At 23.9% G+C, this 27239-nt stretch overlaps 1 protein-coding gene across 1 annotated transcript in view; it reads right to left on the reverse strand.

Annotated features, from left to right (window-relative positions):
• Positions 1-490: 490 nt before the first annotated feature.
• Positions 491-27239, reverse strand: part of LOC129614077 (bromodomain-containing protein DDB_G0270170) — a 95498-nt gene continuing 68749 nt past the window's right edge. The window contains exons 6-7 of the mRNA XM_055528464.1: positions 19377-19906; positions 491-567 (exon numbers count right to left, since the gene is read on the reverse strand). Of these exons, the coding sequence (XP_055384439.1) occupies positions 19382-19906 (525 nt within the window). The 3' untranslated portion in view covers positions 491-567; positions 19377-19381. The remainder of the gene's footprint in view (positions 568-19376; positions 19907-27239) is intronic.

The raw sequence follows: 27239 nt of genomic DNA on the forward strand, positions 1-27239 counted from the left end.
TTAATGTACTTGAATATATGTACGTAATAATGTGCATTATGATTTCATATTGCAGAAATGCTATGGTTTACATAATATTTATGTATGCATGCATGTATGCACATATTATGTTGTTTAGTGTTTTTTATTTTGAAATTTCTATATTTAAAACTGGTTCAGCCAATTAATTAATTTAAGTGTGTTTACTTCTTTATTATATTTTTTATTTTTTTTTAATTTATATACTTTAAATTTAATTAGGTATTATTTTTTTAATTTAAAAATTTATTTATAACAGCTTTTGTTTTTGATTTTTTTTTTTGTGTTTTAATAATAGTTTTATATATGTATATTAGTTATTTAATAATAGTATATATAATTTATATATAATAATAAATATAATTAAATTTTTTTTTTCTTTTTTAATTTATTTTAATATCAAATTTTATAATTTTTCATTTTTCCATTTAATTTTCATTTTATTAATTTTTATTGACTTTTGATAATAATTGATTATTGGTAATTTGATTTCCAAATAAGTTTTTATATTTATAATTTTATGTATGTTGCATCTACTTAGTGTTGAATCTGAAAATAATAAAATATTAATTGTTATATATTTTATTATATCATAAGTTATATAATAATAATTATATGTAATTAGAAATATAAAATTTGGAAATATTTATTATAAAAATATAGCTGGTATTTTGTTAGAATTTTTTATCTTAAAATGTAAATTTTAAGACAAACTTTCGCGAATTGTTTTTCTAGGTACGGGATTTAAAATATTGTATTAATATAAAATTTTATATATAATGTAAAAATTGTGTGTGTGTGCTTATTTATCCTCATAGCGCTATTGCATTCCGAAATATAGTAATCGCTCAAAAATGAGAAATTTTTATATTTTAAGAAAAAGTGCTGTAATATTATTATTTACCAATATCTATGAATATGTCTGTATATCGGTTATATAAAACAGAAAGTTTACTTTGACTAAATCAGTTTTAAAACAGTTTCATCAAGTAAGGAGTTCTTATTCTAAAAACTGTTCTTATTCTAAATTCTATAAGTGAGCTACTTAATCACTCATCAAAATACGTACTGTCATATTTTATAAATATAGCGTTTGTTGTTAAATTAATATTCCCATTCGATATAAGAATTTAAAATCTTGCTTCACTTACTTATATGTATATCGTATACTTTTTAATGAAGCTTTTTCTATAATACAAGAATAGTTTTATTATATTCATCATTACTTATAGAAAACAACATATATATATGTATGTGCATCCATAATAATAAAAGTGATAAGATTATCCTCTTTATATGATGAAGTGGAATAATAAAGTGATTTTTTAAAGCTATCCAATGTATTATTTCTTTAATATTTCTACAATATAATATAAACATATTGTGGTGACAATATTGGAAAACATATGGTGAATCAATAGCATATTAAATTGAGATGAAAAAAAAAAGAATGTACTTTGAATTGACTTGGCAAATATTGGAAAACCCATAAAGAATTCTTCTTTATTCAATGAAAAAGTGTAGTTTCCATATATGTATATAGTTTTTAAAGTTTATATACAATATTTCAATATAAATCATACTTTTTTTGACACACAGATGTATAACTTCAGTTCCATATCACTTGAATGGAATTTGACTTGACTTTTATTTTCGTGTTATATAATATGTTCTATTTATTGCATTAGGCAATAAATTCATAAAATTTAAAGATTACATTTTATATTGCAATTATAATAATTACATATTATATTGCAAATTTTTATAATAATTATGTAACAGAAGGGTTCTTAATAAAGATAACTTTGAAATTTCATACTAGAAACAATTTAAAAAATAATCTTCTGCTAATTTTTACAATTTCGAAATTAAATTCTTATCACAAAAATATCTAAACTAAAATCTATTATGCCAGATTTGTCACTGAAAAATCATGTATCGCAACAGTTATCATGAGTTCTCGCCTATATCCTCCCACCTAGTTAACGCAATAACTAACGAAACTGAATTATGATTCTATTATAATGATATCATTCAAAAGTCCTTTACGGCATTTGGAGGTGAAAAGGAAAAAAGCAAAAATTACAGGTAGATTTTTTGTATCACCGAATTTCGGCACAAAAAACTTTGTTCATTTGAGAATAATCCCCACTATTTGTGTCCCTTTTCGTATTTTTGTGTACATAATATTATGTACACATATTATATAAATTTTTACATATATTTATATCGAATTTATATTGAGTATTTTAATTAATTAATTTTCTGCGTTAATTCTTTGTTAATTCAAAAAAAAAAAATACTTTTTGTAAAGCTTATTTACTTTTTCTTTCTTTATAAAAAGCAATATATTTATTCTTTTTCAGCCTACACAATAAATTTTTAAATGTCTATAAAATTGGCAAAGTATTTTATGGATTTTTGATTGAAAAAAGAAAAAGCCAAACACGAAGTAAAAAAAATGTTTAAGAGATTATTAAAATTAATTTCTGAACGTTTTATTTTTTTCATAAATACCATGTTGAGCATCTGCTGTTTCATTTCGCATATTTAAAATAAATCAGAATTTACGACAAAATATTTAACGTTACATAAGTATATAAAGGTATAAAATTCTTGTGTATTATGAAAATAAGATAATTATTAAAAAATTATATGAGAGGTTAAAGCGAACTCTTTAGTAGCTTTGAATGGTTTAAGGTAGGTAGTGAAATATATAGTTGAATTTATTTATTCTACGGACGGCGAACCGTTTATCAAATATCCATCTTGACAGTTACATTTCAATGTTTTGCATACATAAGCATAAAATCAATCGATTTTGGGATGAATATAGTAATGATAGAAAATCGATAACTTGCAACGTGACAACGTCATTTAAGATTATTGACTTTGATCCTTTGATCATCGATTCTTTTACTTTTCATGTTTTCATATTACATATAAGAATTGTACATGTGTATGTGAATTTTGTTTTTCTATATGTTTAACCCTAATCTGTTGCTCGGGTCACCCATTCACCTATTTTATAAAAGTAAATTTTTTGCTTCAACAAAATTCTTTCTATTTATTTACAAGGTGAGAAAATTTTAAAAAAATATTGCCAGTTGAAAGTTTGAAATAAAATTTATTGCTAATTCGAAAGATTACGTGGCGGGTATTCTCGTGCAATTATCGTTGAGATGCTTTTCAATTTGATTTTTCTAAAACTATTGGAAAAATGATTGTTAAAAAATCTAGCCTGGAGGTTCGTCTGATAAATGGAAGAATTTGGAAATAAATTCACGATATTACAATGCAAATGTGTACTGGACTCTTAATTTTATCATTCTTATTCATATAGCAATATCAATAGAGATGTTAAATTTATTAGCTTCCAGAACTAGACCGGACTTTTATAATTTGATGATAAAAATGACAGAAACGAGCGTAGAACATACGACAAGCTTGCCTTTTTTTAAGCCTTATAAGTATGTTCAGTTTTTGAAATGTATATGAAACATGTTTGTAGTAAGCATAAAATTGAAACACATTACTGCATTAATTGCGATTCGTAAATGTTATATATAATTTACTTAAACATTTAAATGAATACAATGAAAAATAAAAACACAAAGAAAGTGAAAAAAAAGTTGGTGATTTTTTACCCATGAATATTATGTGTGATTATTTTTGAATAGCGTATGAGGGTTAAAATTTTATTATAGTTGAATATTGTATATAATCTGCAATATGACCGTATATATTTTAATGTTATATATATTATTCAGTTATTATGATGTTATTATTATGAAATCAAATTGAACTTATATAGGTATACATATTTATACATCCACACAAAAACGCAATCCTACATGCGAGTAATATAAGTACCTTATTTATGAACGGGCATCAAAGAGAATAAAATAAAAGTTTTGTAAGATTTTTTGGTTGTAAACGTTGTTATTAGTTCTAATATTATATAATGTATGGATTATAATAATAACCATTTATAAAAGTGCATATACACATAATATATTCATAATATTATAATGGTTAAATATTTTTGTATGTATATTGACTTGTATATATTTATATATATATCCAAAATTATGTAGGTGAGGATCAAAATCAGATTAGAAATTATTATTTTAATATGAATATTGTGTACGTTGTAATTCCATACTAGAGTGCATACATACATAAATATATATATATACTCATATATTTTTTGGAAAATGAAATAAAATATAAAATTTTTGCTTTTACAATTATTTTTTTTTTCTTAGTACTATCCTATATTCACTAAAATGTTTTAAGGATTTTATTGTTTTGAATTGCTTTTGTGTATTATTATACATAATTAAATGTACGTATACTAATACTGGAGTACTTGGATTTATGTACGTAATATGTATATTGGGAAGTCATAGCATAACATGTCAAAATAGCTACTTCATAAAAATTGATTAAGGTATGTTGAGCGGATTATCAAATTAAATGAAAAATTATCCTAGCATCCAAGTACAAATGTATGTCCTTCTCATTTTCTTATAGATATGCAGTTCAATACAACTTGAACTTATTACGCAATACGTAACAGGAAAAATTTTTTATTCTGATATAAAATTATTTACCGGCAATAAAACACATTTTAACAATAAGTAAAAGTTTTACAATTGAATACAAAAAATTGCATATATTTAGGTGCATTTTGTAAAAAATTGTACAAATTGAAATAAATTGAATTTTTTTATATCGCATTATATGACATTAAATGTAAAGCATTTCAAAGTTTTAAAAAATTTCAAATAAAATTTTATTTTCATTTTCAAGTTCATTGCTCATTTTTTATTTGTACTGGAGGATTTAATTTTTATAATGTCTTAAAATATAATTTTCTAGTAGTTAAACCTGTATAACAATTATTGTTTGAACTGCTACTGGTATTATTAAGAATTTCTAATTAAAATAAAATTTATCGTCTTTCTTTTATGGGCAATGAATAAATACGACTTCAATTTTGTATGCTAGGACAGAGTTTAATTATTTTTAAATTTATTATCGGATTTGTAAAATTTATATAAAATTTTAAGATAGCGTCGTCAATGCCATTGTGTTTCATATATATGGTCATGTTTCATATATATATCAGTAAGGTGAATCAGTATAATTAATGCTCTTCGCAAAAACTTTTAAATTACAATGTTCGTAGAAATTATCAAAAATATTCTTTAAGAATAAAAAAAATATAAGATATTTAATAAAATCGTAGTTATTATTTTTAAATAAAATTTCCATGAAAATCTTATTAATGATTTTTTTTTGTTCTGCCGCCCTGCCCTGAATTTTTAAATCGAATCGATTCCATTTTCACTATGAATTTAATTTTTATTTTATAATAAGAGTCTGTAAAATTAATTGTATTTTTAAAATTAAATCTTTTTATATTCTACATTTATAATGTTTAAGTACATTTGAATGGGTGTCGGTACGAATAACAATAATATTGCTCTTGAAAAGTTATATAACAAAGAAATTGTTCAAAAATTTTTAAAAGGGTGCCTTAATGAAACTATTTATTTTAAAAATTTTGTAAAAATCCTTTTAGTTTTAACGGGCTTCCCTTGAATCTTTTATACTACACTCAAATCTCAAATGTTTATGTACCTGTTTTTTTTAGCACTTTTCCAAAAATTTTTTGAAAAAAAGTGCTTATTAGTTTCACTCTGTCCGTCCGTCCGTCCGTCCGTCCGTCCGTCCGTCCGTCTGTCCGTGTGTCTGTTTACAAAACTTCTACATTCTCAAAGATAGAAAGCTGAAATTTAATACGTACATAGATCTTTACCAGAAACTTATTTTCGTAAAACAAAATTTTTACCTATCTCCCCCCCTATAGAAGTTGTACCCCCCTAAAGCACTAAAAATGGCCTATTTTAACTATTTGTTGCAATGAAGCAAATATAAGCATTTTTGAAATTTCGCAAACTCAGAAAGGCAGTGGCTTGCTTCCCCTACCGCGGTATACTATAGCTAAACTTTAGAAAAACAAAATGGCCGTTCAAATTTACCGTTATCTGCAGTCCTTTTTTTCCAAATTTTTAATGTCGTTTTTCTTCTAGACCTCAGCCTGTAGAAGCTTGAAATTTTAAGGGCTTTTAGACATTAACAAGTAGTTCATTTCGTTAGAAGAAAATTTTTTTCCATCTCCACCCCCTCTCAAGTTATGGCCTCTTGAAATTTGTAAAATTTGCATTTTTGACACCTTATATTTCTGAAACCACAAGCTTTTTCAAATTTCTATAAACGCAAAAAGTTAACGGTAAATTCCATGACACTAAAAAATATAATTATTTTTCTTAACTCACACAATTAACCCTTAAAATCGAGCATTATGTTAACTCCTGTTTATATTAATTTTTGCTTTACTTCAAAGACTGCATAAATGGTTCATCCTAAATATATGCAATCCTAGAAATAGTTTCGTTTATAAATGAAAATAAATTTTAATAGTGTGGTGGATATAAATAGACTATTTTTAAAAGCAGTATTTTCACTTGTTGAAGGGAAAAGTGCTACAATAAAAACCATTGGTTTGACCCAACTTTATTTTTTTTGTTATGTGTTCTAACAGGTAAATGAATGGTCGAACCCACGTCTTTAATGCTACTCATAAATTATCGTTATGTATTTCTTTTGTAAGAGTTCTTATAGTTAATATTAGCAATGAAAAGATAACTACCTATATATAAATATGTACATATATACATAAAAGAGATACTCAATGTTGCTATGGGAATTATTGTTAAACAAGTTAAATGTTTATACATTTTTCAAAAATATACCAGACCATATAAAATAATGGCAGTTTAGTTTTGCATTTTCTTTAAACAACTCATCAAATAATAAATCAAATGTGACCTTTTGAAATCTTTCTCTCTTCTTATCACTGTAATACATATATAGTACTTGCTTCAAGCAGTTTAAGTTTAATTTTATTTTCTTAAAACGGAAATTATTTAAACCGGGCAGATAAAAGCTAAATTATGTACATATTATATTTAGACTGAAAAAATAATAAATAAGAGTTTTATTTTTATGGTATCTTATTTTGGGGTTTTTATGAATTCAACATTTTTCTTCAAGATATAATGTTGTTGAAAAGTTAGGAATTTCCTGTTATCAAATAATTTAAAAAGAAAATTGAATAAGTTTTAAGATTTCTTTATAAGAATTTATAATAAAAATAGTTTGGAAAAAAAGAAATGATATTATAAGGAGAAACGTCATTTACGACATTGTTTCTTAACATTTCTATATTTTGCGGACAATCTAATATTTCATCGTCTCGTTATTTACGTAAAATAAATTTTAAAATAAAACATGAATAGATATAGTTGGCCGTGTCAACTCTGTGATACCCATATGCTTTTTATGTCTAGTAGTATTTTATGTCTAGTACATATATGGTAGTTACCATATAAATCAAAAGAGTTTTACTGAAAATGATGGTCACATCACCAAATTTATTTGTTCAAAATGTCTGCTTTGCAGCTTCAAGAATTTCTGAACTATGAATAAACTGTTTATGAAGGTGTATGGCAGTGACGACTAGCAGAGTTCGAATACCCGAACCCGTTGTATGGCCAGTTGTATGACAGCTACCCGAACCAGTACCTCGATTATATTCAATTCATATAGAGTTCTGGTATTTAATATAATAAATCATTTATGAAAATTTAATGAACTTAGCTCAATTGTTTTATAAGTCATCGTAGGGATGAGCGTATGTACAGACGGACAGACTTGGATAAATCGACTCAGAATTCGACGCTGATTAAAAACATATTCTTGAGTCTATATCTCAGACAAATACATTAATATAGTTAAAGACAAATTTAATATACCCTTCGAACATACGTTCGTATAAATATAAAAAGCTAAAGGAATTAATATTACGATATTATGTGGGCATTTCTTAGATATTCTACGTATATTATTTAAGTTGTATAAGTACCTGCACAATGAAAAATTTTCGTTTTAAATTACAAAAATAATTCAAGGAACCTAAATACTTTCAGTAATAGCACAATTTAATTTAGAAATTGTATAATTTCGTTTATTTTGTATAAAATCATTTAGTATAACATAAATTATATTAAATTATTAATTAAGTAGTTCCTGAAATTTGATTAAGTTCCTGAATATATAATTTAATTTTAATATTTTATTTAATATTTTTAATAATTATTGTTAATTATGCGTAAATAAAATGTTTATTAAAAATTTCATTAATTATTATTATTAATTTTCCGTTGAAATATAAAATAATCTACTATATAGAATATATAAAATATTTTATTTTTCTCATATTTCACTTCTAATTAAATTATTTGATTAAAGAAATAAAATATTAAAGTGATTTTTTCTCTTTTAGTTTCAACAGGTTTTTAACCTATATTTTAATTAATTTCAACTTGTTAAAAAAGTTTTATTATTAATTAAAAATTATGAAAAATATTCACCTTTCAAATTAATTTTTTTTTTCATCAAAATGACGGTATGATGGAATTCCATTTTGTTTTTATTGTAATTTCACCTGCTACTCGTATTTTACTTTTGATAGAGCTTTCATATTTTGAACTTATGTTAACTTATGTCATGTGGCATATATGACAATGTAATAACCGCGATTATGATATATGAAAGAAAATTTAATAAAAATAATACTACAAAATTTAGTAAAAATAATACTACTAAAAATTTTGAAATAAAGTTAAATGAATGAAATGTTTTTTGACTTAAAGTAATTTTTGGTTTTGGAAAAATTTTAAATAAAAGTAAATTTAAAGTTTGTTTTAGTCAAATCGAACCATGAAGCATCAAGAAATTTTTGATTTAAAATATTTCATTAATTTTGTTGAAAAATTCTCGCATTGAACTCGAATCTTATGTTAAGAGTTTTTTAGGAACAGAATCTATCGCAATTAAAATATTTTAATTTGATTTTCTTACGAAAAATAGTTCCATGTCGTAATCGCTAATGCATTATTCCAAAAAGTCTATTTTCGTTGATTTTTCTCATATGTACCTGCAAATAGGGTTTTACATAATTTTATTTTCAAAAAATTGCATTTTTGTTTTTATTTAATATTTCTATAGAATTTAAATTCATGTATTTTATCCGATTTCCCGGGAATGGAATGAGAAAAACGGTGGAGATTATTTTTCCCTTTAAATTGCCATTGCAAGTCTATTTTCGTAATTCGAATCTTCTGACATTGGTATTATTTCTGGAGGTTTTGGTGTAGAGTATTTCTGGAGTTTTTATAATGAATGTATTTTTTATAAAAACTCAGCTATAAGTTGAACATTATAAAAACTTGAACATTATATGATTGAAGATGGCAGAAACACAGCCACTATATAATTGGTAAAAAGATATTATTTTTCTGTAAGCGCTTTAAAAAACTGGCATACAAAAAATTGCACATATTGGAAATTTTATAACTATACATTCACTGATATCAATACTTTGAATTAATAAATAATTATGGACATTATAGTAAGGGAAGCGAATTTCTCTTTTCTAATTCGCTGTTCTCTGGATTACTGTTCTCTAATTAGCCTAAATGAGAGAATATGAGTAATTAATAAGAGAAATGTCAAAACTAGATGAATAGAAATTGTATGTGATCAGAAGTTTTTAAAACTTTGTTGTTATTTTGAATCAATAGTTTATATTTTTTTAAGGCTTAATGGAGGCTATGGTGAAAAAGGAGTAATACTAAGAATAATGCTTATATAACCGTTAATAAATGATGTGAGAGAGTAACTGCAAATGGGATTGCATACAAACTTTTATATACATTATTTTCTATATTGCAACCAAAACAAAAAATAATATTTTCAATTTATAGGGGAATTTATGTATGGAATTATATCTTAGGGTTGGAAGCCGTTCTTGATTATGAAAAGAAGATTTTATTTTAGTCCTTTTTTTGGTTTTTTTTTGTTTTATTATTGATTAATTATTTTTGTTATAAATAATATTTTGAACTCAAACAAAACACCATTCTATAAAGGTCTATAATAGGATAAATTAGGATTTTTTTTTAAAGAAGTACAATAAAAAAATTTTAATAAAGACAAAAGAAATTGAATTCGCCCATTGTGTATAATAAAAATATTATTTAGTTTTCAAGTGAATTTTGCAGAAGTTAATATAGTTAGAAGTTTCTATAAATATAGAAAAAAGTTATTATGTTCGTTTGTTTTGTTATAAACTTACGAGTTAGTGTAAGTGACACTGTTATATATAGTTAGGCAGTTTAAATTGTTTAATATCTATTTATTTGAGAAACCCAGCACAGTTTTATATTAAAGATTCAGATTGATTAGAACCAAAACATGTATAAATACATAATACATATTGTGTCTATACATATTCTTATACCCCCTATGTACATATAAAAAACTATTTTCCATTAATTTTTCCATTATTCACAAATATCATTTACTTAGGTATATAATTATTCTATCATTAGATATTTTCATATATGAATAATAATTAATGTGCTATTATCATATTATTAAGAAATATGTGATTATGATAAATGATTCCCATATATTTACAACCATTAAAATGCCAGTAAATTTATTCATTATTTTTTTTTTTTTTGATTTTAATAAATTATTTTAATAGATTATTGTTAAAGCGGCGGAAAGCAATAACGATAATTGTAAACATATAAAGTAAATGTGAAAATTTTCAACGCCCATAATAAATATGGGTTTTTTGGTTTTAAACATTGGTAAATATTTTAATTAAGTTTTAATATCACAGTAATTTGTAATTTGATGAATTGTATACATTAACTTAGCATGTCTGGGTAATATGAAAAAAAAAATATTGTTTAGTTTTATATGAAGTAAAATTTATAACGATATAAAGTCTATATCCTGTGTTATTCGTGGTCTATGTTACTACGTAATTGGACACATTACTACGTAATGTGTTCAACAATATTTTTATTTATGAATTGTCTAATAACTTAATTCAACGTCCGTAAAATTGAGCTTTAATCTATCGAAAAAAACAGAAAGTAGTTGATAATTATACAATTCCATATAAAAGGATACAAAAATTTTATATGATTTTTAGGGCTTAATCAATATACAGAATAAAGAATGTTAAATCTAAAAATAAAAATAAATTAAAATATTTTTGTTTTGTTCCAAAATTTAATTTTATTTTTTTCATAAATATGTAATTAGAAATTAAAATTTGATACTGTTAAAAAATTTCCATTACAATTCATTATACTTAGTTCAAATAAATTATATTTGATTCCCTTGAAATTTTCTAAATAAATTATAGAATTAAAGCAAATAGTGTTATGGTAATAATATGAACTATACAAATATTCTGGAAAACCGAAATCAGAAAGTAAATTCTTTACTGTTAAAACAAATTTTTTATTTTTGAAAATATTTTGAAGGTATTTTTTGCAATGATTTTGCTATAATCTCATAGTTAGATAAATTTGAATTCATTTATAGTGGGATCTGTTATACGTTTAGCACATTAGAATCTTTATATTATGAAATTTTTGCGAAAACTGTGGGTAATTTAATAAAGGTTTCGAATGTAAACCTATATGTTGTCGAAGGTCGTGTAAAATTTTAAAAAATTTTTCTTTTTTGACAAGCTAGGGGTCGTCCAACATTTTGAATAATTTTTTTGCGGGTGTTTTTTGGCAAAGTAGGGGTTCGCAAAAGTTTTTAAAAATTGAAGGGGGTCGTGAAAAATTTTAAAAAACTTTCCAAAAAATTTTTCTTTTTTTGGCACTTTCAAGACTCTATGTTTACTTATTTTGAAGAAAAACTCAGAGTCCTCGAAATATTTTTCATTAATTTTATCCTAAAATCCTTTGATATTTGCGATAGTGAAGTAATGTTCTTATGTTGTGTAAGATTAGTTCGGTCGATATTAGAATAAAAAAAATCACACTGTATCACTTTAAAAATCAAATATAATTTACATTGTTAAACATTACAATTCAGAATTGTAAGTTTAACAATACATTGTTAAACTTACAATTCAGAACAGCATTGGTATTCTTTTTTAGTTTGAACCAAAAATCGTATATAATCTTTATAATGATCATATGGTCTTCATTTGAACGTAATACCAGAATTTATTTTTTTCATAAAAATTTTACTTATTATATGGTGTTATGGATTATATTGTTCATTATTATGTATTTTATCCGGATTTTGAGGACATATAACATGACATAAAATAAATTGTGTTATTAAAAGAAAACAAAACGAGAATTTTGTCACCATTTATTTAAAAAAAGAAAATAAAAAAAAATAAAACATAATATGACTATCATTTCTTTTAATTCTTTTCCGCTTAACGGACAATGAATACTATAAATCTCTAATAAATAAAACAAAAACATACAAAAATATACTATATATAGAAGAATATGTTTGCACATACGGTACCTATATGTACAAAATAATCAAATAATTTACCTCCTTTTATTCTATAAACATATGTATTTGATTTCTAGACTTAAATATTTTGTTTTCCTCTATTTGTTTCACAAAAAAAAAACATGAATGTTTTCATCTGTCAAGTTCACAATATAAATTATTTTATATTATTATAAGTATTAATGAATAAATCTTGTATGTGGAAAATATTGTGTATATATATGTACGAATATACGACATGTAAACAATGTGGTAGGTATCTACTAGATAAATTAAGTTATTATGTCATGCAATACAATAAAATTTATTGAATGAAATAAAAATTTCAAGTAGATATACATTATATGAAAATATAAGAGATATTAATAATATTATTTATTATTTTTATTTCGTATATTTCAGTATAAATGAATTTTTTTAGTATCCTAGTGAAATATTGTTACCTTTAGAAAAACAAAAGGCCTTATATATTTGGAATGGTTTGAAAAGTAGCACTTTTTCCTTAAACAAGTGAAAATACTATTCTAACAGTCTACTACATCATTAAAATTATTTTCATTTGTATACCAAAATTTTTCATTTTATTGCATACATTTAGGATGAAGGAAAAAAAAATTTCAAAGAATCGTTAAAATTCTGTTTTGAATTGAACGACGCCTTTTATTTTCCCCTCAAATTTTGAGAGGTTGTACCTGGAGAGATGATTAATTTGGAAAAAAATTTGTTGTATCAAAATAACAACTTTAATAGTTTATTTTCCATCAGCGTCTAGTACGCTTGTAATACAAATTTATTAAATTTTATATAAATTCTCTAAGATTATTTCTTTTCTAAAATTCCTTTTGAAACGTGACTGGAATATGATGCGGACATTTTTTGTTATATAATATACTTGTAGTTTAAATTTTTTAATTAAAGAAAGTTTAGGTATCTATTTCATTAAAAACTTGTTAAAACTTAAACAATTCTATTAATCTTTGATGTCATAATATTCTAAAAATAAAAATGTATAACCATATTATATGAATAGACATACTATTAACACTGAAACCCAACATTTTTTTTTTTTTAACGGAAACCCTATCCTGGGTATCTCATACCATCTTGTTTCTAATATTTTATTGCCTTAAAATTTTAATGACTCATTTTAATTTATTGTACTTTTGTTATAATAACATTCAATTTAATTTATATAGTCATTGATAATTACTTCTTGTTCGTGGCTAATCTCCACTCCAAATATATAACACCTTCAACTTCTTTAATTCTATTTTTCTTTTAAAATTTGCTAAATATGTGAATCTTTTAAATTCTCACTCGCCAATGACCTTATGTCTTAAATATTTTTTTTTGCACAACTGCACTCATTGGTAATATGTAAGCAAACTAAACACCAATACAATAATTTATGCGAAAATAACGTATGACTTCGAAAACCCAATATTTTGACAGTAAAGAAAACTAGGGGAATAAGAAAATTTTTACTGGTGTATGTCTTACCCATGTGTAGTGTTTACGTGTTAATAATATCAACAATATCAAACTATTAAGCTATTATGTAAAACTTTTTAGAAATTTAAAAACTTTCATTTTTTTAATTATTTTATGTTGTAATAAACAACTAGATAACTAACATAAAATTAAAAAAAAAAACTTTCGATATTAGTTTTAAAATAAAATTTTTGAAATTTGCATTCTATTTATAGAATGAATTTTGGTATGCAAATAAGTGAATATAGAACCGCTATGAGGATAAAGTTTTTGATATAAATAACTTTCAAATTGCATAATTACAATGTCATATATTACTTTATATATTTTTAAAAGCATTTTATATGTTATATAGATGAGGCTATTGTGTCACATCATGAAGTTGATTCAATTATGTTACAATTACGACAAACTAATTTAACATTACATGTACATAAATATATATAAAGTTAAAATTTCTCAAAAATTTTTAGAGAAGGGATATAGCTGAATTAATTATGTCATAACAATGTTATAAAAAATTCGAATGTCTATTGTGCCATAATGATAGCTTATGCTACATAACTACCTTTCAAGTTTATAATATAATATGCATATAGATAGAAATTATGATGTGTACAGAAATAGCTCGCTCAAAATTTTATTTCTGCGACCGAAAATTTGCGACTTTAAGTGAAGCTCATACCTACATTTTTATATAAGAAAAATTAACTCTCCAATATTTTGGAATATTTATAAAGTAAAATGGGTTTTCGCTGGGTTTAAATTTCGTCGGTTAAAAGGCAGAAAGCACTAAGTGCATTTTTTGAGAATTCGGATTTCATAGATGAATTAAATCAGAATACGAGTAATATAATCTTTGTTGTGGCAAAAAATCATGCAAATCCAGAATATAGTTTATAAATCCAGAAATTAAAGAGACCAATTCCATTATACTAATTGATTAGTTTTACAATTTTACGATTTTTTCAAATTGAATTTATTCAAAACTCAGTTTCCTGACTTAATGCTTTCTGCTTCTTAACCGACGATTTATTGAATATTAAATAAATGAAATTATATTAAAAATTTTAGGAGACTTATATTGAATTGCTTATATTTGTGTACCTTTATGCGAAGCAATACTATGGTATAATATAATATTTATTTATACACAAATTATATTAGTTTTAAAGCATATGTACATAATTTAAACAAATGCAACATTTTCTACAGCTGATTTTGCTAAATTTCGCGTGAAATTTATTCGTAGTGCGTTGTTTATAACATAGGTTTGTTTTTGGGAGAATAAAAATTTATACTATTAAATATAGTTAATGATTATGCTTGCTTATATAAACATTAAATATTTATTTTTATAATAAACTGCAAAACTGTTTTTATTAAAGAATTTAAATACAATTTCGTTACGATATAACAAAAATACTTTATGTATGCAATGAATTTTCTGCTTCATCATAAATTATTTTTTTTTGCTTCATAATATCGTAAAGATACTAAGTTAAAGGTAAATTTGAAAATTTTTATAATTTCTATAATCTGTATGCCATTTGAGTTGAAAAGAAAACGCAGTTATTAAATTTATCAATAATATTGCGGGGTAAAAAATTTTGCACAAATCTACAGTGATTTGAAAAAAAAAAAAAAATAATATACTTTTAATGACATTAAGAATTAAGTAAAATCAATTCTTAATATTTGAAATGTTGCCAAATATATTTATATATGAGTACATATGTATATAGAATAATATAAAATTCGAATAATAATGAAGTGCATGAATTTTCTCAATGATTTGACATTAATTTATGTAAAATGCTGATACATACATACATGATATAAAATAAAAAAAAAATACAGCAATATTTATAATTCACTATTATTACTTTTTAAAATAAAAAAAAAATACATGCTATATTATAGGGACCTAAGTTTTTTTTTTCTCTCTTAAATAATCATTATTATTGTTGTTTATATAAAAATCCCACACAAAAATGATTATTTTATGTGTTTCTTCAATGAAAAACAAAAATTTACAAAATTCTTATAATATAATCTGCAGATAATTGAGAATTTCATTCACGTCATAATATCACATGAAAAATATAAAAAAAACATAAATAAAATAAAACAAAACAAAAAAAAGGGATATTATATATATCTACCACAAAAGTGAAAATCTGAAATTTCACAAAATTGAAATTTTAATATGAGATAGAGAACAGAGAAACGAAAAAAAAAAGGAAACGAAAAAATACCAAACAAAAAATCAAAATCCAAAATCAGTAACACGTCTATTTTTTTTAAACCCGATGATTTGATTCTATTCTTTCTGTATGTAAATATGTATATATATATTTATTATGTATACAATCAAACATCTAGAATATTTCATTAATATATTATTTTATGGTATATATATAACTATTGTATTATAATATTAATATTATATACCTACTACTATGTATGTACATATATGTGGAAAATTGATCAGAAATTTATTTTTTCTAACCACAATTTTAATACATTCATCGAATATCCTTAAAAATCTTTTACTATCATAAAACCCAACCAAATAAAAAACGAAAACCCCAAAAAAAGAGCAAAAATTATAAAAATCAATACATTGAACGTGACATTATTAAATAAACTCGTTAGAGTTGCCGCCATAAAATCAAAATATATAAATATAAAAATAGAAAAAGGAAAACTATTACAATAGTATAGATAGAACATTTAATAAATGAACAAAAGAGAAACAATACCAAAAAACAAAAAAAAAGATTATTTTAGAAATAAAATTGAAAGATTTTTGTACCATTATTTACGACCAAATTTATAACATTGTATACCACAAATAATATCTAAACCTTTTTTGTTATAACATAAAAATTTTTTACAATTTGGGTTATACCAATAATTTTATATGTATATTTGGAAAGATTTTGTTTTGACCAAAATTTCGAAATTACTGTACCGATAAATTTTTATCTACATATGTAGGTAGTTAGATTTATGGGCACCTCATTAAAGAGTGTATCAAAAGAATTGTGTTTACAATGAAAAATTTTGCTCTAAGCGCTATGACACTGATTGTAAACCCTTTGATATCGTGCCTCTTATATGTGTTTTATATTCTTCAAACGAATTTTGTAAAATCATAAAAAAATAATTTTAATTTTCACCAATATTTTGACGAAAGTTTACCAGAACAATTAAATAAGTTATAAATACTGTTTAATTTTGGTGAAATTATTTTGTCACTTCCAAATAACTTCAACATAATAATATAAGAAAATATTCAATAGCTTCAGTATTGAATATTGTACTGACTAAAACATAGATCATTTTTATAGTAGAGCCAATTCTTAAAAAAAGAAGTTGAAATGACATGAAGCCATATGGCAGTCTACAAGTAACTCTTGGAAACTCTTGGAAACGTTCACTCTGGCAAAGAGTTAAAACTGATATACTGAAGCTTATATCTATAAAAATAAAAAAATACGTACTCGTAAATACGAGCAAGCTTTGAAAATTATGGTTTTTTTCAATTTTATTTTTTAGCAAGCAGAATTACCAATTAGGTAATTAAGTTTTAATTAATTTCATTAGGTTCAAAACAAAATTATGCCTTCTAACACGAATAACTGTTATACGGAAATAAATTTGAATGGTCGGTAAGAACAACTACATATAATTCTATATAAAATTTTCTTATTTTAATTTTATGCGAATGATTTTGTATATTCTCTATTTTGTTTTTTCTTTTTTTTTTTGCTTTCTGTTTCACCAATATAAATTTTTATGTAACAAATTGACTGTACCAGCTTGACTTGTCAGTTTTTCCCTTGATACCGCATATATATCATAATATACTAGAATTTTTTGATATAAAATGATGATGCCACATACTCTATATTGTTATTTTTATGAATTATTTTGATCCTTTTTAAAGAGGAACAAGCAAAAATAAAAGAACAGAAAAAAAATAAGCTAAAGTTTACACATTTTTATAAATATGCCGTCATTGATATACGAACGATAGATCCAGATTATATATACCAATGAGCGTATGGCGTAGTAGTTTATCTTTTATTTTAAGAATGATGATGAATGATGATTTTTTTTTTATAAATAAGAACATAATATGAGCGTTTCGTATATGAATGTGTTGATATAAAAAAAAAATTTTTTTTTTTCCAGTGTATGGATAATTTTTCAAATTTTACTAACTACATATTAATATTTAGCGACAAAATGTCCATGACATTTTCAACGTATTTTTTTTTTAACCTGACCTTCATATCTTTTTAATCGACTATTAATTGTAAATATTTATCTTGTATTTTTTATAAAGTGATTTAAAAATTTATTCACTGTTAAATTTTTATAAATATTTTGTTTTTGTCTTAAGGTTATAAGAATTTAAAAACTGTCAAAAAATTAAAAACATGATTATGTGGCCAAGCTTTTATTAAGAGGTATTAAGAAAATACTAAACCGGAATACTGACACTGGCATCTGGTAGACTCCAACAGAATTTAATTTATTGATATCTCTTTCAAAGTTATTGTAGACGATTCGAGAAGTGTATGTAAATTTTCGTTTTTATTATTAGTCAAACGGTAAGCATCTTTTTACGAAAATACTCAAAAAATAGTCTTAAAGTCGCTTTGGGCTCTGAAGATCCCAGTGTAAGGCACTTCGATTTTAGTGCTTTTTTTTATTGGGAACTTATAGAACATTAATATAGAAAGATAAATAATTTTTTTCTCTCAAATTTGCTTTTTGTCTCAGGAGAGGAGAGGAAAACTTCCTTCTAGTGCCATTTGAAATTTACACAGAGCATCTTTTGTTCTGATAAATGAATTGTGTTTCATTTTTGTTCTGATAAATTATGAATGACTTTGTATTCTTGTGATTATAAATGACTTCGAATAAGAAATAGGATTGATATTGCAGGCATGGTTATATGGTTATTTCATATTTATAAAAATTTTTACGATATTACAAATTGGAGCATGGTAGACTCCAGTATGAGTAAATTGTTTTACAAAGATAAGCATCGTAGACCTATAGTCGTAGGTCTGTTTGTTTTTTTGCACCCGGGTTTTATATAAAAAAGGTGTATTGCTCAACAATAATTAGAGGTCTTGTGTCAAATATCCGAATGTGAAAGTAGATTTAGATGGTGATTTATATGGTGATCTTCAAAAATTTTATATACAAGTAGCTGTTGTGTATAATATGAAAATAAAAATCATTAACGCATTTATATCATAACCACATATTTCGTATTATTCATTTTAAGTTCAACATTTTGTTCAAGTTTCTAAAACAGTTGAAATAAAATATTGAAGAATTTAAATAATATCACTTACCTTAATTAATTATTATTTTTAAAATTAGGTTTATTAATTTTACGATTGTTGTTATAAAATAAACGATTTAAAAATTCTTTTGATATTTCTTTTTTATGTTGTTGTAGTAACTCTGTTAAATCACGAATTTGTTGTAATTCATCCATTCTTAATGATGCTCCTGTTGCTGCTGCTGCTGCTGCTACTGCTGCTTCTATTTCTGATAATGATTTTTGATTAAACTGATTTCCCTGATATTCATTACCCAAAATACTTAAGTCATAAGAATAGTTTGAATCATCAACATTATTATTATTATTGTTATTTATATAATTATCATCAGTATTAATTTTATTATTATCATCATTATTACTGTTATCTTCATCATCATTTTCATCAAAATTTAAATTATATAAACTATTTCTAATGGGATTTAAATCATAATTATTTTTATGTAAATTAAAATTTTGTTGATATGTTAAAGGATATGCTGACTTTGTTAGGAGAGGTGATCTTAAATCACGTTGATAAAAATCTGTTGGTGTACCAGCCTGTAATATTTATTAAAAAATAAAAATCACGTTAAATTATTGATACTTTTTGCTACAAAAAATTTATAAACGCTTAAATTTAGACGTTTTATTGAAAGATTGAAAACATTATTATTTAATGCGCAAATATGATGTAATTTCTTATTGATAAAAATTCCACTTATAAAAATTGATAATTTATGTTCTTCACCCTGACTTCACAAAATTGGAATGTATATATTGTTAAAGATATGACTATAATCACATAATTCTTTATAATACTATTTAAAAAATTTAATACTACTTCAGATTTATGTACTTAAATAAGTGATGAAATAAGGAAGTGTGCCTCAAAATATAAGGCGCGTTTGAGTCAGACTTTTAAAACAGTATTAGCACAGAAAGACTGAAACAAATAAAAAATCTCGCAGTTCAGTGAATTCCTTGACAAAATATAGACACAAAAACAAGATTGAGCAGAACTTACTGCTAGTTAGTTTGACTAGTTTAAGAAAGTTATAACCACCCAGGTGCGTTTTTGATTGAGTTAAAATTTTCCATTAATTATAGATCGAATGACAATTCGAGTCCATCTATCTTTGTCTCTCGATGTATTTACAAGATTTCGAATTAGAGACAACTTGTTCAAAACCCTCGTAGAATCTTGTAAATCATTTTTGAAAGCCCCAAATAACTGGGCAACTGCCTATATCCTAATTTTTTACTTGGTTTAACATCACCAATAAACCAATGTAATATAAAGTTCTTTATTCGTGGTCCTACCCTGTATTGTTTTTTTTCATATTTGCGAACAAATGCGTGTGTTAATATTATTATATACAAATAGTGCTTATGTGAGATAAAACAAATTTAGAATTTCCAGAAAATTATATTTTTTTTATGATTTTAAAGTAGGTATAAAATTTATAAATATAAGATATTTATTAAAATATTTACTTTTCTTAAATCTATAAAAATAGGAAGTTAAAATAAACTAAAATAACTGGTGTCATAACGTAAAAAAGTTTGCAATATAAATTTACAAAAAAAAAATGTTTTCTTTTTTTAGTTGATCCTTACACAAGAATTAATGTCTAAAAATAGAATGTTTCAGAAAAAAAAAAACATAAATTAGATAGAAGAACAAGTAGACAAATTTATGTTTGATATATAGCCTAACGCGTGGGATCGTAGATTTTATTAAATTTATATACAATAGTCAAACAAATCTCGTCAAATATGTAAATGTAAAAGCTTATGAGTTTGCAAAATAATATAGGAAATAATTCACTCAAACTCTATAGTATTTTTTTGCTTTGATGAGTTGATAAAAAGTGAAAGTTAAAATTGAATTATTTTCTGTGAAAATTTCGGGTTTTTCTACAAAATTTATTTGATTTAAATTGGCTAATTTCGGTGTTACAAAACGGAGGTAATATAAAAAAAGAGACAATTTATTCCAAATATTGCTATAATCCTTCTAATTATATCCTTCTTCCTTCATATATGCAGATTAGAAATTAAATTTATTTGACTTTTATAAACTTTTAATTTTATAACATTCACAGTTTATAAAAGAAACCTGATATATCCCAAAAGTTAATCAAACCGTCTCATTTTCGATATATGTTAATTTTTTTATTCTAGATACTCATCTGCACAGACAAGCAGACATTTTCTCTGTAAAAAGAGTTTGGTTACGTTCTTTTTTGGAAATTCGGCGTGCAATATTTATGGCATCATATAATTTCACTTAGTGTATGCTATGCGGTTGGTAAGAACGAAAAATATTAATAATAAAATAAAACTCAAATAATTTTTTATGTATTTTGGTATTCAATTTAAATTGGAAAAAACCTACAAGTTAAACAAATTCGGAAGTTAGGTAACTATAGGCTGTTCTCGCACTAAAAAATTTACGTAATCGGCAAATTTATATCGCATGTCATTGACAAATTTTATATTCAAACAAAATGCGAAATCAATTTTATATTCAAACAAAATGCGAAATTTACCGTTATTTTACATTAAAATTTTTCGAATTATTTTAGATGGCAAATTATAAAAATCTTAAATTTTAACAGTTTATAGAGATTATAACAAATACTTTTTCCCCTCACATATTATAATCTATTCCCGTAACTTATTTAATCGTGATTTCCAGCTGTTCCATATTTCATTAAATTCAAAAAAGATGCTTCCTTACAAAAGCTGTAATGTCCATCTTAACTGACTTAATATAGTTTCCCTAATTATGTTAATGCTTCGTTTTCAGTACTTTTCCAAAAAATCCGTTCAACCGCCCGTCCGGCCGTGTACATGTTTACAAAACATTTGCACTTTCTTGAAGATAGAAAGTTGAAATTATTTAAATAACTTCATTAATTAATGTATCCTAGAAGTATGCAATAACCAAATACATGTACTAAATATGTTATTAAAAGAGTAGTGGAAGAAAATGTTAACAAAAATAACGAAATTCAACTACAATATCATCTTCGATTACTCACATTTTAAATCAAGATAAAAAAATATTTGAAACCATTTTAAAATTATATATGTAGGTGTACTGTTTTTACGACAGGTTCTAAGCTTTCTGATAAATTTCATTTAGATTATACTGAGATATTACATGTAACTCGAAATAAATTGATCTTATTTTTCAAATGATAATATAAAATCATATTGGTATATTCAAATAGCAACTTGAGAAATTAATATATTATACGATATCTAGATAATATTATAAGTAATCTATATTTATTATAGAAATAATATTGTATATTCTGAACCGTCTATAATATATATTATTTATTTTGTTTCTTATCAATAGCATTATAGAAAAAAAATTATATTAGAAATACGAAATCCTAAATATGTAGAATTATCGTATGCATAGAATCAAGAAGTATTTCGAAGAATAATAATATATAGGATTTCAGTATCCTATATTACAATAAATATTAAATAAAATAAACATAAGAAAATTTGAAAAAAAAAAAAATAAATAAAATAAAATAAGAAAAATACGAAGGATAAAATAAAAATTCCTATTTTGATTTGCTTAGTTTCTTTTTTTTTTTTGTTTAAGATCCGAAAAGTTTATCTTAAGAATATCGAAATCAAGGTGAATGTTAAATAAAGGTGAAATTGTTTTCTATAATTGAGATAAAGAAAAAACTATGTGCTTATTTATGTATTTTTCACAACACACGCAATATTAAAGAAATATAGGGTGTAACGTTAAAATTGTAAAAATTGATGAAATATTAAAATAAAATTTTATATGGAAATTTCGTGTAGAACAAGATCCCCTTCACCTAATCCTTATCAAACAAAGATCCATGAAAAGAAAATTCACCTTTCTCTCTAACTTTTGTCTCGAATTGTAAATTTATATATTTTAAAAATTACTCAAAGAATGCACTGGATCGGTTGCAAAGAATGAACTAGAGCATATACATGAAACTCCAACTGTTATACTTAATAGATCAGCCATTGTGTTATCAATAATATGTAAAGTAATACTAAAATCGTTATTACTTTTATTTTTACAAATATATACCAAGACTGAAACCGTATGTTTACTTGAAATTTAACCCATACATTAACCTTTAAACATAAAATATATTAAGACATTATACTACTAAAGGTTTGTTTTTATGTATACAGTGCATATAATATGTAATTTACATAATATATAATGCATATATTAATATAACGTAAAATATTTGTAAAATATATGTTAAATATAATATGTAAAAGGATAAATTTTAAGGACAAGAAAAGCAGATGGTATAAACTTTCTTTTATGTTTATACACTTTTCAAAAAAAAGAATTTTCTTTTTTGTATTTTTTCATTATTTCTCGTCTTTTTTATTTATTTTTTTTGTTTTTTATTTGCCAGTTAACCTTCAGGATATTATGTGAATATTTTATTATTTGAAAAGAAAAACAGGGAACTGCTTTTTGTTTTTCGTATATTTGAGCATAAATAATATGTATTTTTTAAAATGGGTGTGTGTGGAATGAACACATAGCTGATTGGTGTGTAGGTACTGAATGAATTTTCTAAGAAAGTGCACATATGATTTGCTTTGAGCATAAATTATATTTTATTTCTTTTATTTTACTTTTTATAATTAAATTTTAAGTTAATTTATAATAAAAAATTAAATATTATTATAAATTGAATTTTTCCAAAATTTGAAATTAATTAGCACAGTTGTTTGAGAATAAAGCAATTAATAAATTTTATTAATTAAAAATTATTTTATACTTCACATTTGAATATCTTTTTCCTTTTGTTTTGGATTCAAATTAAATAATAATTTAATTAATTTTTTAATTTATTTCTGTTAATCTAAAATCAGAAAATAATATGAAAAATATTTGGAAAAATTCAACCATTTGAAATTGCATTTTTAAATTTGAGCGAGCTATAAAGGTTATGCAGGTACATTTGAATTGTTCTTTTATATTGTTCTACTAATTTTTTTTAATATAGTATCTCTCATATTTTATAAATTAATTGGAGAGATGTAAAAAAAAAGAATGTTTTTAAGTAAGATAAAATTTTAATACCGAACAATACCGAGGAGAGGAACAAAGAACGAAAAATTCGACTGTTTTACAATATCGCTTCAATAACATCGCTTTAATGATATCGCCGAATATCAAAAATCCTGGCTTGTGAAATATTGTATTATATGTGATTGTTTTACTAAAACCTTATGTATACTGTTAATAGTGATATACACAAGACAATATTTGTAATTACACAATATTTGTAATTACAATTTTTCAATTTAAATTTGAAAGCAACGCTACTCAAAAAAAGTAGTTCTTACTAAGTAAAAACTATAAAGTATATAATATAATATAGAATACAAACTGACATACTTAGAGTACGTCATTTACCTATTTTAATAAGTAGTTTCAAATTTTTCAATTAAAATTATAAGTATCCCAATTTTTAATCAAAAACGCAATTAGAATTTTTACTTTTACTCTACCTACACCTTCATAAAGAGAATATTAACTTTGGTATGGAGTTTGCATCTACTTAAAGGAGTTGTCCGCGGAATGGACATTATGTATATTCTTGCTCAGTGCAAAATTCGACGTTTATTTGGACGTTTGTCTGTCCCGTCTGTATGATTGCACGAAAACCCAAAAGCGAATAACGAAATCGGCACCAAAATTTTACAAGTTATTCCTTTTCTGCCAACGACGGCAGTTATTGTAATTGGACCAAAACGAGCGACAGGTTCGGGTAACTGCCATACAACTCAAAGAGGTTGTTTTAAATATTTTAAAAACTAACAGAGATTTTAATATCATACTTTGTAAGGGTGTGCTCAATTATATTCCCGTGATATTATGAAAATTTTAATGGAGTGGCTGCACAAGTTCGGATAATTCTCATACAATTTCAAAACGAATTTTAAATATTTGTTAGAATAATAAAGTTAGATTTATGCAAGTTGGCAGTTTTTAGTTCTTATTCTTATCAATATTTACAATCATTTTTACTGTGCACATCTTATGTATAGGTATTTAGTTTATGAACCTACCAACGCAAAACCTTTGCTCTTTTCATATTAAAATAAATATAAAATAAAATTTTAATGAGCAATCTCTTATTATTAATAAGAATTTTTATGGAATTTTTTAAAAAAAAAATATTTTGAATTTTTTATTTCACTGGAATTTTTTTTGCGAAAAGTTAAAAAAAAAACCCAAAAACCAATTCAAAATTATTACCTATAGCTATATTTTACTTCAAAACAAAAATATGTTAAGAAAAGACAAAATATTTGTACCATGATGAAAAATAATTTCCTGCAAAATGTAAGATTTCTACCATAAAATTTAGAAAAAAAACAAAAAAATACGAAAATCATCACGTTATTATCATCAATTCATAGCCAAGTAGCATTCGAAGTGCTTACTTTCATTTTTTTTTTGGTAACATTTTTCACATTATTGTTTTTCTATGCCATTACCAAATTTTTCAATACACCAAAATTCTTAATATCAGTAATTTTTTTTTGTACACTAATTTTTTGTTTTCGTTTTTTTTTTTTTTTTTAAATTACATTTATTTTCTGCCAAATATCCTATTAAGTATTCAAAACAGCATTGAACAAACATAAATACAAATAATCGCACAAGCAACAGATGCAAATATTTCACATCAATATTTAGTGTTATATTTTATATAGCTAGGTGCTATATTAGAAGAGTAAGTGAATAAGATAGAGAGATACTAGAAATGAAAAACAAAAATAAAGAAACAAAAAATTACAGAATAAATTAAATATATATATTATATACTTTTACAAATTACGTATGTGTATGTTAATGTAATAAAAGTGTAAAAATAAAGAAAGGATAAAAGAAACGTTGTGGTACAATATAAAATTTATGCGCGTTTCAAGAGCAATAATATACATACTTTTCTTTTATATTCATTTATATATGTATACTCGTATATTTATTACAAAAGTAAGCTGTAGAATGTTATTTTTATAGTTTTTACTTTATATACCATATATGTAATCTATGTACATATATATTGAATGTATATATAATCACAGACAGGACATAAAATTTAAGTTGATTGAGTGTCTTCTTTGATAAAGTGGATTGTTGAGTTTAAAAGTAGTATGTAGTATGTATAGTAACGAGTTTAATACTTCCATGTGATTAGTTTTTTTTTATTTTTTGTTATTCTTCTTGCTATTGCAACAATTTTATGTCCTCTTTTTAAAGTATCGTTTACATTGATTACGATATTCGTGCACTATACAAAATTGTATTATTATGTACATACTAACTAGCACATTTTTATCAAATTTCTAACAATATTACGAAAAACAGTCTACTTATTAGTTTAGTCTGCCATTTTCTACCTGGTCTGATTGTGTGCTCGTCCATAAAATTCCCATAATTTTTCATTACAGTTATTTATCTTAACTGAGATAATTAATTGTCGATTCCGAAGGTTATGTCAATGCTTTTTTTTTGCTAATTTTTGTTTTAATCCTGAAGATATGCAAAAATTATGGCTTCTTTTTGCATTTCAATTTTTTAAAAATGAATTTTGTTTTTTTTGAGCAAAATGAGCTTTATTGGTTAGATTCCAATTTATTGTCGCTTAATATGACATTTTATTGTAAACTTAACTATATGTATTTGTATGTATATGCAACGTATAAATTTGTTTCCACTTAGAATATTGTAATCAATCAGTTTTCTTAGAAGTTAAGATTATAGATTTCGGAAATTTTATAATTAAATTAAATGTCATTGCATAAATTGAATGGATAATGAATAACTTTGAATAGC

The sequence above is a fragment of the Condylostylus longicornis genome, unplaced genomic scaffold, assembly GCF_029603195.1.
Source record: "Condylostylus longicornis isolate FDR11 unplaced genomic scaffold, ASM2960319v2 ptg000100l, whole genome shotgun sequence".
NCBI lineage: Eukaryota > Metazoa > Arthropoda > Insecta > Diptera > Dolichopodidae > Condylostylus > Condylostylus longicornis.